Below are 12,782 nucleotides of genomic sequence, written 5' to 3'. Positions count from 1 at the left end.
TGATTCGGTGATTAGGTGAGTATTGGCTTGAAAGCGTCTTGGATGATGAGTGGTGCATGGGCTGTCAGAGGATACAACCTTAGTGAATGTATGTTCAAAGAATGGCAGTGCAGGTGGTTGATGGAGCTTCATATGAACATAGGGTAATGCAGGGAGCCTTTACAGAGAGTGGCCTTAAAAGTTTTGAACTCCGTGTTTCATACTGAGGCTTTATCTGACTGTGAACAAGGAGGTTGTTTTGTATAGAAGTGGGAGAGGAGGAGTTCCCATTGTGACTCAGTGGTTAATGAACCCAACTAGTATCCATGATGATTTGGGTTCTATCCCTGGCCTTGCTCAGTGGGTTAAAGATCTGGTGTTGCCATGAGCTGTGGTGTAGGTTGCAGACACAACTCGGATCCTGCTTTGCTGTGGCTGTGGTGTAGGCTGGCAGCTACAGCTCCAATTCAACCCCTAGCCTGGGAATGTCCATATGCCTCTTGGCCCTAAAACAGACAAAAGACAAACAAACAAACAACAAAAAAAAAAAAAAAAGAAAAGAAAAGAAAGAAAAGAAATGGGAGTGGACTCAAGGCAGAAAAAAGAGGCAAGGATTAATGGGCTCTGAATAGAGCAGTCTAACAATTTTATTCCTCAGTGATCAGTACATGACTTATCTTGCTTATCACAAGTTATTGATGTAATAAATATGGGATAAGGTACCAAGTATGCAGATAAGAGCTTTTTTTTTTTTAACTAGTGAAACGTCAAGCCAGTGAGGTTAAATCACAGAAAAACCTTATGTGAATAAGTAGGAAAATTGTCACTAAACTTTAATAAGACAGAGGCTTTTACAGAAATATTATAATTCTCTTAGAGACTAATAACTTAGAGTGAAAAAGGAGAGTTTGCATACTACTCTCTAGAAGGATACTGGCTTATTAAACCAGAGTTGCTGAAACAATCCTAATAAAATAGAGGGGAAAAGAAGGATATCTGAAGGAAAACCAGGAAACATTCCAGCCTTGTATTAAACACCATTTTGGATACTGAATTTCAGTGATACAGAATAAGATTGAGAATGGGCAAAAAAGATTATCAGTAAATAAGTAAAATGGTTCATGGTTTTGAGTCAGATAACTGGGATGAAAGCCTTAAACTCTTAACAGCTTTCCACTGCTATGCTTTGAAGCAAGTCACTGAATTTCTCTGCACTTGGGTGCCTTCTCTGCTTTGGGGAAAGACCATTATTTGGGTCTATGTACCTTACAGAGTTGCTTTGAGGGCCGAAGAAAACCATAAATGGTAAAGCATTTTGTAAACAGGTTATCTATTGCTATTATTATTATCAATTTTGATTACTATACAAATAGAGATTAAAAATCATTAAATAAAAATTATTTTGAGTCCTATAGGAGGTCCCTGCCCACAAGGAGCTCATTGTCTGGGGAGAGGCATTGTGAGGAGTCTCGTGGAGACCAGGAAGACACAGAGGATTTAACCAAGTGGGAAAGCCCAGTGCAGGGAGAGGCAGGCAATGAATAGATTATTCGCAAGTTCTGCTATGATATTCTTTGTCTTTTAATTAATAATTTTTATAGTTGGTTTACAGTATTCTGTCAATTTCTACTGTACAGCAAAGTTACCCAGTCATATATACATATACCTTCTTTTTCTCACATTATCGTCCATCCTATTCCATCACAAGTGACTAAACATAGTTCCTTGTGCTAATACAGCAGGATCTCATTGCTTATCCACTCCAAATGCAATATTAATACTTTGCATCCCACTTTTAAAAAAAAGTATATTATTGGCATCCTCTGTGAAAAAACTTCAATTTCTGTAAAGCTTCTTTAGGAAACTGCCTTTGCTGAGAAGGTTTGCAGTAGAAAACTATTCATTGGAAGTTGAAAACTCTTTCTCATAGGTATAGAGTTTGCTCCTCAGGCTTAGTGCAATGATCTCATTAACTCTGACTTCACTGACTTTGTTATAACTAAATCAACTAGCACAAAAGCTGTGACATTGTCTTCCCAGTCAAAAACATTCTTTATTTAGATCTTAATCTGCAAGGTTTGGGCAAGTTTTTTAAAAAAATAGATGGTGTTTATAAAAGATTGTTATTTTTTAAAATATCCATGCAAAACTTCAGTTCTTCCACACTGGCAGCCCATGGTATGTGTCCCATCGGACACACTCTCTAACTTCTAATGCCTTGTATAGAGGTTGGAGTCTGAAATGTTGACGCAAAACTGTGCTCTCACTAACACCCTTGTAAAAATTCCTTCTATTTTCTCTTTTGCAAAATTTGAGTCCTTTATAAATTCTAAGCTTAGAAAAAGTGTTTTTAGTATTGTGTATATTTCTTTATAAAAGGTAACAGACCCCATAGAATCATTTGACCCCCATGACAGCCAACCAAGACTTAATTGCAGTTTTGACTTTCTGCAGAAATGTAATCTTAATCAATCAGTCTGGAATTTTCTGGTCAGCATCAGTGAGGCCCTCTCCATCTCCCAGAGGAAGATGAGGTAATTGGCTTCATATTCATAAATCCTTGCTGTCCACCTGCCCCTACCCAAAGAAGACGTCCTGGTTTTAAAATAATCTTATTTTCCCTAATATTTCTCTTGCCCCACCCTTCTTCCAATAAAAGCCTTCCATTTGTACAACTCCTCTGTGCATCTGTCTAAGTGTCTTTCTACCCAACTCATGAATCCTTTAAGAAAGCCAAAGATCTTCAGATTTACCAAGCTGAATTTTGTTTTTAACAGGGTAACTACTTCTTTATTCATAATGTGTATCATCAGCCTTCTTTATAAGAATTACCATGTCTGTTGATGGAGTTCTTTTTTTTTAAAGAAGTTTTCTATGTAAAAAATTAATACTCAGAAACCTCAATTAAATAGTTGAGAGACCAGAAGTGGGAGCTCTCCTGCCTTGGAAAGACAGCCAAGTCCACATGGAGGAAGAAAGACCTGTCTTCTTTCCTGGCAAAGATTCAGCCAAGGAAAAACCCTAGACTCTTTGTTTAGGGTAGCTCTCCCAACTTCCTGTTTCTCCCTATGAAAGCACATGCCTCCGTTCCATTGCCTCCTGGGATTTGCATGAGGCTTCCCATGGTTGCAGACCTCAAGCTGCAATTCTCTGTTGATTCCAAACAAACTTATTTTTGCTGGAGAAATAACTGGCAACTGGTTTTAGGTCAACATCTTTTACTTCTCTTTGGTTTCCAAGAAGAGGCAAATATAGTTATAAACATTTTCTAGGAGAATACAGCTGTCCTTACCTTTTTTTGCGCTTTAGAATTATCCAACAGGAAAGAATGATGGGTAAGATAAGAAGGATCATACCAGAGAAGAACATGCCTAGGCAGCAAAACAAGATAATTGAATGCATGGAAAATATAACCTATAGGTTTCAAACTCTACCTTAATATCTAGTCCCATTAGAGGTTGCCAAGGAGTTTTTTGTTTTGTTTTGTTTTTATGTTTTTTGTTTTTTTTTTTAACTGTAACTATAAATTCTGCTATAAAAAAACATCCCCCACAGGCTTACTGTTTGATCTAGCACATTAGTCTTATTACCACTAGGGGTCATAATAAGCAGTGAGAGAGTAGTTTGTAACCTTTGTCGATGACAGCTTTTCAACAAGCACTGGAGTTCCTGGGCTCAGCTCTCCATGGCCCTGTACATGTCTCAAATGTGAGGCACAAGGCATGAGCTATTCTATGCAGCAGATTCTATTCTCTTTGACACTCTGTCATACAGCCATTCCTCTCATGTAGTCAGATCACAGGAATGGTCTTAGAAAATTGGTCTTTGTGGCTTTAACTTGTGCAGATGGGCACAACTACCATCCTGAAGACTTTTCCAGGTTATTAACCAAAGAGGAAGTTACCTTCTCCAAGTACATTGAAACAGGAGGACTAATCCTTTTTTGGCAATGGTTCAAAAATAGTATAGAACATTTGATAAAGGACACTTTATATGCATATAAGGATACCAGTTTTGCCACAGCATGGCCTGAATTTATTATTATTTTCTTTCTAATTGAAATTGCAGTGTAAGATAATTTGATCTCTTTTTATAGTTCATTTATTATAAGTGTATACTTACTCTTATGGATGCTAGGGTTCCTCAAAAAAACCCTTAACAAAACTTACCAACTATGAGAGAATCACGTGTGCCTAAAAGGAAGACAAAGGCCACAAATACATCAGTCTGGCACACAACATGATCAAACAGGAGCTCTCAGCCAGTTATAAATTCATCCTGATTTTTTTAAGTACACACTCTTAATTTTTTTCTAATATAAAAAACCAATAGTTTTATTTACACAATCTTATTTTAGCTTGTATGCTCAGAAAAGTATGGGGATTTTTTGTTTTTAAATTAATGTTTTGTCAAAAAGTGGTGTAATTAGTGCAGAAAATTTATAAAACAGAATAAAAAATAGCATCCATAATCCTACTATCCTGACATGTTGAAATGCATTCATTCCCTTCTGGTACATTTCCGTGTTCTAAGTTTTTAACCTAGTTAGAGAATCCTTCTATTTATCTCATCTTTGAACAGTGGAATTACATGCTCAATATATGTTAACTTTTATAATCTTTACTACCACCACAACCACTACTACATGTATGATAACACAACTTATTATTTTTTTACTTATTTCTCATCTGTCTACTGCTTTCTTTGTTAATTTTCGAGTTCTAAGTCAAATTTGCTGACCTTTTATAATTTTCTCCATCATATCAGAAAGTTCAAAAAGTTTTTTTCCTAGCTGTTTTATATTCTTTTTTCTTTTTCTGCTTTAGTTTTCCTATGTTGATTTTTAAAATTTTTAACTCTTTATTACATCTGGTATTTCTTGTAAGATAAAAGGAAAGGTTCTGAATTTTTTTAATTATACTTATATTATTTATCTTTCTTTTCCACTAGGATTGAAGATGTCTGAGTTACTATATTTTTCCTGTTAGATAATTTTTGTTATTTATAATAACCTTTATTTTTATTAATATCTATCTTGTTCCATTTTTAATAAAAATAAGTCTAATTTTGCTGGTATAAAGTGATTTATGTATTGTGGCCTTTTATTCTAATATCTGGTAGGGTCAGACATTCAAATTTTGTGAATTTTATGTGTATCATAGCCACATTGTTAGAATACTAACAAAGGCATTCATATAGTTGGGCAGTGAATAAATATAATTTGCCAAAGGAATAAATATAATTTGATGTTAAGGGAGTGTCAAGTTTAGAATTTAGAAATATTATTTGTGAGCGAGTTTACTTAATACATTTAAGGGATTAACCATAAGAAAAAAAAGAAAAGAAAAAAAAAACTGGATCTCAAACAATCTTGATATTCAATCATGTATTTTAAATAAGAGTCATAAGAATGGGGGGATGGGAAGCCTAGCACTAGTTTAGGTTAAGAAATGCTATTCATTGTTAGTTTTGCTCATCTGCTCCTTTATGAGTACAAGTTTAGGGTTTAGGATTTTCCATTTTCCATCACCCTCTCATTGCCAGCAGAGGGCTACTTTTTCTACAGAGCTCAATGACACATGGTTTCTAAATCGCATATCCAACTGCACTAGGTTAAAATCCGATAGCCTATACCAATGACAGAAAATGACCAGCTAGTCTCTGCAACTTGGAAGGTGCTCCCTGACTCATGCTGAAAACATTCTTGAAGGCCTACTCTACCACTATTGTGCTACTGAGATTTTAAGGCTCACAGGCTGTAATCAAATCATTGCTGTTCAATGCATGCAACAATAGAGTGATATAGGAAACCAAAATGTTTAAAGAGGGCCTTGTAGAGAGATGGATGGGTTGAGAAGCGTGAGGAGCAAGACTTGCCTTACTCACTGCTAAGGGTTTGGGGGGAGGAATTAGGGGCTCTTATTGCATTCCTTAGCTCTTAGCACATGCCATAGTCTCACATTACATTCAGTGACCATATGGATGAATGAGTGAACAGTAACCTTGACTGGGAAGGCTATACATTCCTTGCATTTGCACTTACGAGATGTACATATGGCCAAAGGAGGGTTCCACATGTTATCTTCCTGGCACTGGCTCGAGGGACTGCCTTCCATAGTATACCCATCTTCACACTCCAAAGTTATATTATCTCCATACTGATAGACTTTTCTCACTTCTAATTTCTTCTGGATTCCATTCATAATCTGTGGGAGGCTGCATTTTACTTCTGAAATTAGAACAATTTTAAAAAAGAAATTGAGGAGTTCCCTTCGTGGCTCAGTGGTTGATGAATCCGAATAGGAGCCATGAGGTTGCAGGTTCGCTCCCTGGCCTCACTCAGTGGGTTGAGGATCTGGCGTTGCTGTGAGCTGTGGTGTAGGTCGCAGATGCAGCTTGGATCTGGCATTGGGGTGGCTCTGGCGTAGGCCAGTGGCTACAGCTCCGATTCGACCCCTAGCCTGGGAACCTCCATATGCCAAAGGAGCGGCCCTAGAAAGGGAAAAAAAAAAAATTGATATTTTATTGTTAATGGTTAGTTGAAACTTTGCCTTCAGCAGAGATGAATCATGTCTTCACATCAAAAACTGATAACTCTCCAACAACATCTTATGATTTTAAATTCTCTGACTTACATTTTTAATGTAGAGTAAGGGAATATGAATACATTGCTTATAATTATTTTTAATGATCATACTTAAAATTATTGACAACTCCTCAACAGGAAAGTTGTGATAAAATTAGGAATTAGGAAAAAAACCGTGTTCCATCCCTGGAGCCACTTGGGCCACACCACGAGAAAATAGTAAAATCGTTTCAACTCTGTCTAGGTATACAACTAATACAGGAATTTTGTCTCTTGAGTAAATGCATATTTCTTCCTCATTTCTATGCATAGAAGAAGTTAATAAATTATGATTCTGAATTTAAAGTGTTATTTTTTACTTAATATATTGCTTTTAGCTTGAAAAAATTAATAAATAGAAACATTAATTAAATAGAGTCTGGACACCAGAAGGGGGAGGAGATTTTACACCTTGAGATAATAGCATAACTCAACAGGAAAAAGTAAGACTCCTCTTTTTTCGCTGGCAGAAAATCAGCCAATGAAAAGCCATAGATCTTTGTTTTTCAGAGTCCTCCCAACTTCCTTTCCCCTACTATTAAAGAGTTCTGCTTCTCTTGCTGTGTAGGGACTTGCATGTGGCTCGCCATGGTTACAAACCCAAAACTGGAATTCTCTGCTGATCCTGAATAAACCCATTTTTCTTGGAGAAATAAATACAAGCTACTTATTCATTTTAGGCCACAACTAGAAATGTGAAAATTATGAAAGAAAATATCTCACTAGTAAAGGCACAGTAGTAGATAAACCATTTATAAAGCTAGGAGAGATATTAAAAGACAAAAGTAATGAAATCATCTATGTACACAATAGTAGTTAAGAGATACACAAAACAAAACAAAATGTAAAATATAACATCAAAAACATGAACATTGTGGGAAGAAGTAAAAATGCAGGGTTGTTAGAATGCATTCAAACTTAGATCATCCATTGAAGAAATCATTTATACACACACACACATACACACACACACAATATATATATGTAATCATAGATAGAGATGGATAGAAACAAAATAATCCTCCCCAACATAAATGGATCTGGAGGGTATTAGTGTAAATGAAATAAATAAAGAAAAAGAAAAAAAAAAGAAAAAAAATACAGAAAAAGAAAAAAAATACCATATGATTTCATTTACATGGAATATCTAAAAAACAAAAGAAACAAAACAAAAGGAAAACAGATCCATAGAAACAGAGAACAAATAGATGATTTCTAGAGGAGTGGGATAGTTAAAGGGAATTAAGAGATACAAAGTTTCATTTATAAAATATGACACAAGGATGTAATATACAGCATAAGGCATATGTTCAATAATATTGTAATAACTTTGCATGGGGGCAGATGGTTACTAGATTTATCATGGTGATCATTTAATGATTTATACAAATGTCAGGTATGTAATATACCTAAACATAATATGGTACGTTAATGATATTTCAATTTACGGAAAAGAATCTGTCTTTGTAGAAACGTCCCTGGCTGATATTGCTAATGATAAAGATGGAGAATGACTGCTTAAAAAATGTGCGTAAAGAGGACAGTTATTATGACAAAATGAATTTTACTTAAATGAAAAGAAAGCAGCTGTCAAGAGAAGGGAATATTACCCTTTTTATTTTCAGGAGAAGCACTATTCCAGCATCTTAATTTGAAAATTAATTTCTGAACTACCCCCTGAATCTTTATACTTTTTTATGTAACTAAAGCAAGGAGGGGTGAGCTTTCCAGTTTCTGCAGAGCCACAGGGACTCTGATTTTGTGCAGTCCATTCTTCCAAATAAATACAGAAAGGTCACTTACCATGTCTATGGTCGCCCTCATTTCCCCCGTCTCTCAAATCGGAGGGATAGGAGGACAAGCAGAATTTCTGAGACTTTTAGGCTGTAGAAAGCCCCATGATCCTGTAATCACACAGCCATAGGACTAACTCCTCCTTAACCTTAGGAATAACAGCATGTCTGAAATCCTTCCTACCTCATCCCTGCCCTTAGTCTAGTGTTTCTAAAAAGTAAAAACAGGAAAGAAACAAAGCAAAATCAGTTAATGTAGTTTTGTAAAGTCAAACCCCCCAGAAATGATCTCTCAGCTTTTTTAGCCTCATATGCATCAATATTCCATAAAACCCCAGCAAGAATGCAAAATACCTTTGCAATAAGAATCAAATGGACTCCAGGTTCCCTGGTGTGTACAGAAGATGAAGGCCTTTCCCACCAACATGTAGCCTGGGTTACAAGTGTATTTGACTATCATCCCAGGAAGATATGGAGAAGCGTGTCCTCCAATATGGTGGCCATTATGGATCTTGGGTGGATGTGGACAAGCTAAGAACAAATTCCCCCAAAACACACACGAAAAACATTCAGTTAAACTTGGAAGTATGAATACCCCAACACAACTAATAATATCTCTGGTTTTTAGAACCACATGAAGACTCCAGGCAGGCAGGTCCCAAGGCACAAAATGTTTGCTGATCACTGGGAAGACCAGTTCTCTAATGCCAGACCTCTCAGCCTTTAAACAGGACCATCTGTGATCTCTACCTGTAAACTGCATCATGTGGGAGTACCACTGGGATCCACACACTACCAACTCAATGCAGCCTATATTCACTGGAGGATGGAGCTTGTGTGGATAATCACAGCTACAAATCGTTGCCCAATACTAGTCATTTAAAGCCAGACTAATGAGCAACAGAGGCCAAGAGGACCACCTTACACTCCAATTCTCCAGGGCATCCTAAGTTCCCCTCGCTAACGGTAAGATGAAGGGTCAAGAAAAGGCCGTCATGGGGCTCCCATAGTGGCTCAGGGGAAATGAATCTGACTAGTATCCATGAGGACCCAGGTTCAATCCCCGGCCTCGCTCAGCTGGTTAAGCATCTAGGGTTGCCGTGAGCTGTGGTGTAGGTCGCAGGCTCAGCTCAGAGCTGATGTTGCTGTGGCTGGAGCATAGGACAGGGGCTACAGCTCCGATTCTACCCCTAGCCTGGGGACCTCCATATGCTGTGGGTACAGCCCTAAAAAAACAAAAAAACAAAAAAAAAAGAAAAGAAAATGTAGTCACAGGCTGGAGCAGAACTCAGAAATAACAAAAGTAAGATTAATGCCCACATCAGAGTTTCCCTAATTATTTCTACAGCATTATCAATTCTGAAATATGTTACTGATATTAGCACATTTTTTTTTGCTCTGTACACCCATCTACCTATATGAAGACAGCTTAATAGAGCTGGCATAGCAGTATTTTTTTTTTTTTGACATTGGTTTTTAGTGGTTTGAAATATTGCCTATAAAATCTGGGCTTCATGGAACTCTCCACTCCCTCCTCTCCTCACCATCCCACACATGCCTAGCCCCAGAGGAAGGGTCATCAGAATACCACCTCCTGGGATATGGCCTGGGCGTTTAGAACATCTGTTATTCGTCTAGAAGGTAGGTAATTCTGTTTCAGACATTCATAACAAAGCTCTATTCACAAACAAAAAGGACTGTCACTATAGAAAGATGGAAGTTTCGCCTAGACATGCTGATCCTTCTAGGACATGGGGAAATGTGCACTGACCAGAAGGACCAGAAAGTTCACAGCGAGGGGCGGGGCCGCTCCAAACCCCATTCCCTTGACTGTCACTTGTGCAGTGGATGGTGCTCTTCCCAATGAGGCTGAAGATCATTCCTTTGGCTGGGTGGGCGTCACACATGTAACTAATTTCTTTTCCATAGGGAATATCTTTCAGAGAAGTTCCTGTGTGTTTCCCATTAAGGATAGCCGGAGGATTTGGACAAAATATTTCTAGAAAGAACACAAAATCTTTAGGTTCCATTAGTTTCAGTTGAAAAGGTTATACAATAATGATGCCCTATGATTGTTGTATTAATACATTCTTTTTCTATGAGAACATAATTACATTATATGGAATTTAAATACGCAAGGCTTTCTTTGAGAAGGAAAGGCTAACTCAGGTGAGTCTTAAATTACAGTTTACTGTGAAAGGCCAAAATAAGCTCCAGGTAGCTAAGTTTGTAATAAATTTTGGAAGTTAATTTTTTTTTCAGCAGCCATTTTATTGCCTAATTTATGTCAAGCATCATAAGAATCCTGGGTTGACAATGGGGTATAAGACAGACAAGGCTTTAGACCTCAAAGACTTGAAGTCTGAGGGAAATCTTGGGGAAGCTGGTTAAATGTGGACTAACAGTTTCAGCAGATGTAAATTTTTTTTTTTTTTTTTTTTTGGTGACTCAAGACCATTATTGTCAGTACCAATATCAAATATACAGTAGTATCCTTATAATATATTGATTTGTACAGTGCTCTTTACAGCCAGATTAAAGGGTTCCAGGGAGCCTTTTCTCCTCCTTCTTCTCCTCCCATCCCCCCATTACTTCTTCTTCTTCTTCTTCCTCTTCTTCTTCCTCCCTATTCTTCCTCTTCCTTTTCTTCTTCCTCCTCTTCCTCTTCTTCCTCTTCTTCCTCCTCTCCTTCTTCCTCTTCCTATTCTTCCCCTTCTTCTTTTTCTTCTTCTTCCTCTTCTGTCATTTCTTTCTGTCAATGTATCTGTTTCTAGCAGTTCCCTCCCTAAAATTATTTTGATGCTTTTAATCTGATAGCAATTTAGGAAGAGATATCAGAGCTTGTCAGCAATGTGTGTATAAATAAACTAAGGGCTTCAGTCTATCAAATAAAGATGGACTTCTCATACCTGGATTTTACTTATAGGTTTGTTTTTCCAAAGGTTACTTATATATTTATTTTTAGCTTTATATGTCACAGGAAGGCTGAGTCTGCTAGATAGCTAAATTTAACACATATTGAATATGCTTATAAAATTCCATGATAATCCCATAAGATGTTCCAACAGATTTCTAGCATGACATTTTAACAAAATCCAAAATAAAATCAAGAAAAAGACATTTTCCAATCATCAAGAAAAAGACATTTAAAAAAGTCTCACCTTGCTTTAGTAATCAGAATAGGATAAATCAGTATTGTTTTGGTCCTCAAAACACTTTATATATTTATCAGTTTCTGAATCTTTATTTAAGTTGGTTTTATTGAAATTTAGGGCTCCTCACTAATCATTTCAAATACTGACTGACCTCCCTGCACCATAGTGATATATCATCTAACTGCTTTTTCCACAACACATCAATTTTTGACATGCTATTTTATATCTTCTATTTTTAATTTGTTTACTGATTAATTTTCTTGTTTGTCATCTGCCTCCACAAGTAGAAAATGAACTCCATGAGAGCCGGGGTAAGGCTTTCCTATTCAGCACTCTCCCCACATGGAAAGTCCTGGCACATGGAAACCTTCCTCAGTAAATATCACAGACTAAATGAGACTGAAGAGCTAGTTCAGATATGTGAGGGGATAAAACAACATAAAAGTTTAAGAGAGATTCCTCCTTGGTGATAAAACTGAAAAAGTAAATAAATAAATAAATTTGGGTGTACCCTTATGTCATCTAATTTCTCCCCACATATTCCCCACAAAATTCAACCCCAGCATTAAACTAGTTATTTACAGATGAGTAATATGAACACATGAGATATAAGAACAGCTAGGCCTTTTTTTGTGAAATTCTAACAAAGGAGTATTTTCATCTAACAAAGAAGTATTTTATCGCCGACTTAGTTAAACAAAGATCCAGACAACAGGTGACTCCATGAGGTGAAACATACTGGAAAAACAGAAGGGCAGTTATACAAGCTGCAGGGTTACTCTTTCTACTCACGTTCACACACAGGAACACTGCTGTTCCAAAGGGTTTTCATTCCAACCAAGACACAATGGCTAGCAGAGCTGCCTTTTAATCGGAACCTAAGGGACAAAAGGGTAGCAAATGGGGGGCCAATTCCAATATCTGCCTTCCTCCCTTCAGGTCCTCACTCAGCCTAAATACCATTTGGGTCTTAGGTTCAGAACAAGCTGAAAGTCTCACTTCACTAGGGACCTGAATTCAGTAGCTGGCAGGAATTCAGAAGCCAAATTCTTCCAAAGTATCATGGTGTTCGGTGACAAACAAGGCAATCAGCACTTGTACATTAACAATCAAACAAACCTCCTAGTCCAGGGTCATCTCAGAAGTCCCTGAACACTGAGCTGGACTCTGTCTGTGCCCTAGACCCACTCCCCATCTCTCGCTGATACCCCTCTGACATCCCTCTTATCC

At 37.2% G+C, this 12,782-nt stretch overlaps 1 protein-coding gene across 1 annotated transcript in view; it reads right to left on the bottom strand.

The window, feature by feature from the left end:
- CR1 (complement C3b/C4b receptor 1 (Knops blood group)) overlaps positions 1 to 12,782 on the bottom strand; it is a 106,490-nt gene that overhangs the window by 4,409 nt on the left and 89,299 nt on the right. Inside the window, 6 exon segments of the mRNA XM_021063334.1 lie at positions 3,272 to 3,350; positions 4,149 to 4,172; positions 6,023 to 6,208; positions 8,752 to 8,928; positions 10,169 to 10,396; positions 12,345 to 12,430. Of these exon segments, the coding sequence (XP_020918993.1) occupies positions 3,272 to 3,350; positions 4,149 to 4,172; positions 6,023 to 6,208; positions 8,752 to 8,928; positions 10,169 to 10,396; positions 12,345 to 12,430 (780 nt within the window).

Source organism: Sus scrofa, chromosome 9, assembly GCF_000003025.6.
Source record: "Sus scrofa isolate TJ Tabasco breed Duroc chromosome 9, Sscrofa11.1, whole genome shotgun sequence".
Taxonomy (NCBI): domain Eukaryota; kingdom Metazoa; phylum Chordata; class Mammalia; order Artiodactyla; family Suidae; genus Sus; species Sus scrofa.
The sequence above is the reverse complement of the archived record's forward strand: the minus strand, read 5'-3'. Positions and strand labels throughout refer to the sequence as shown.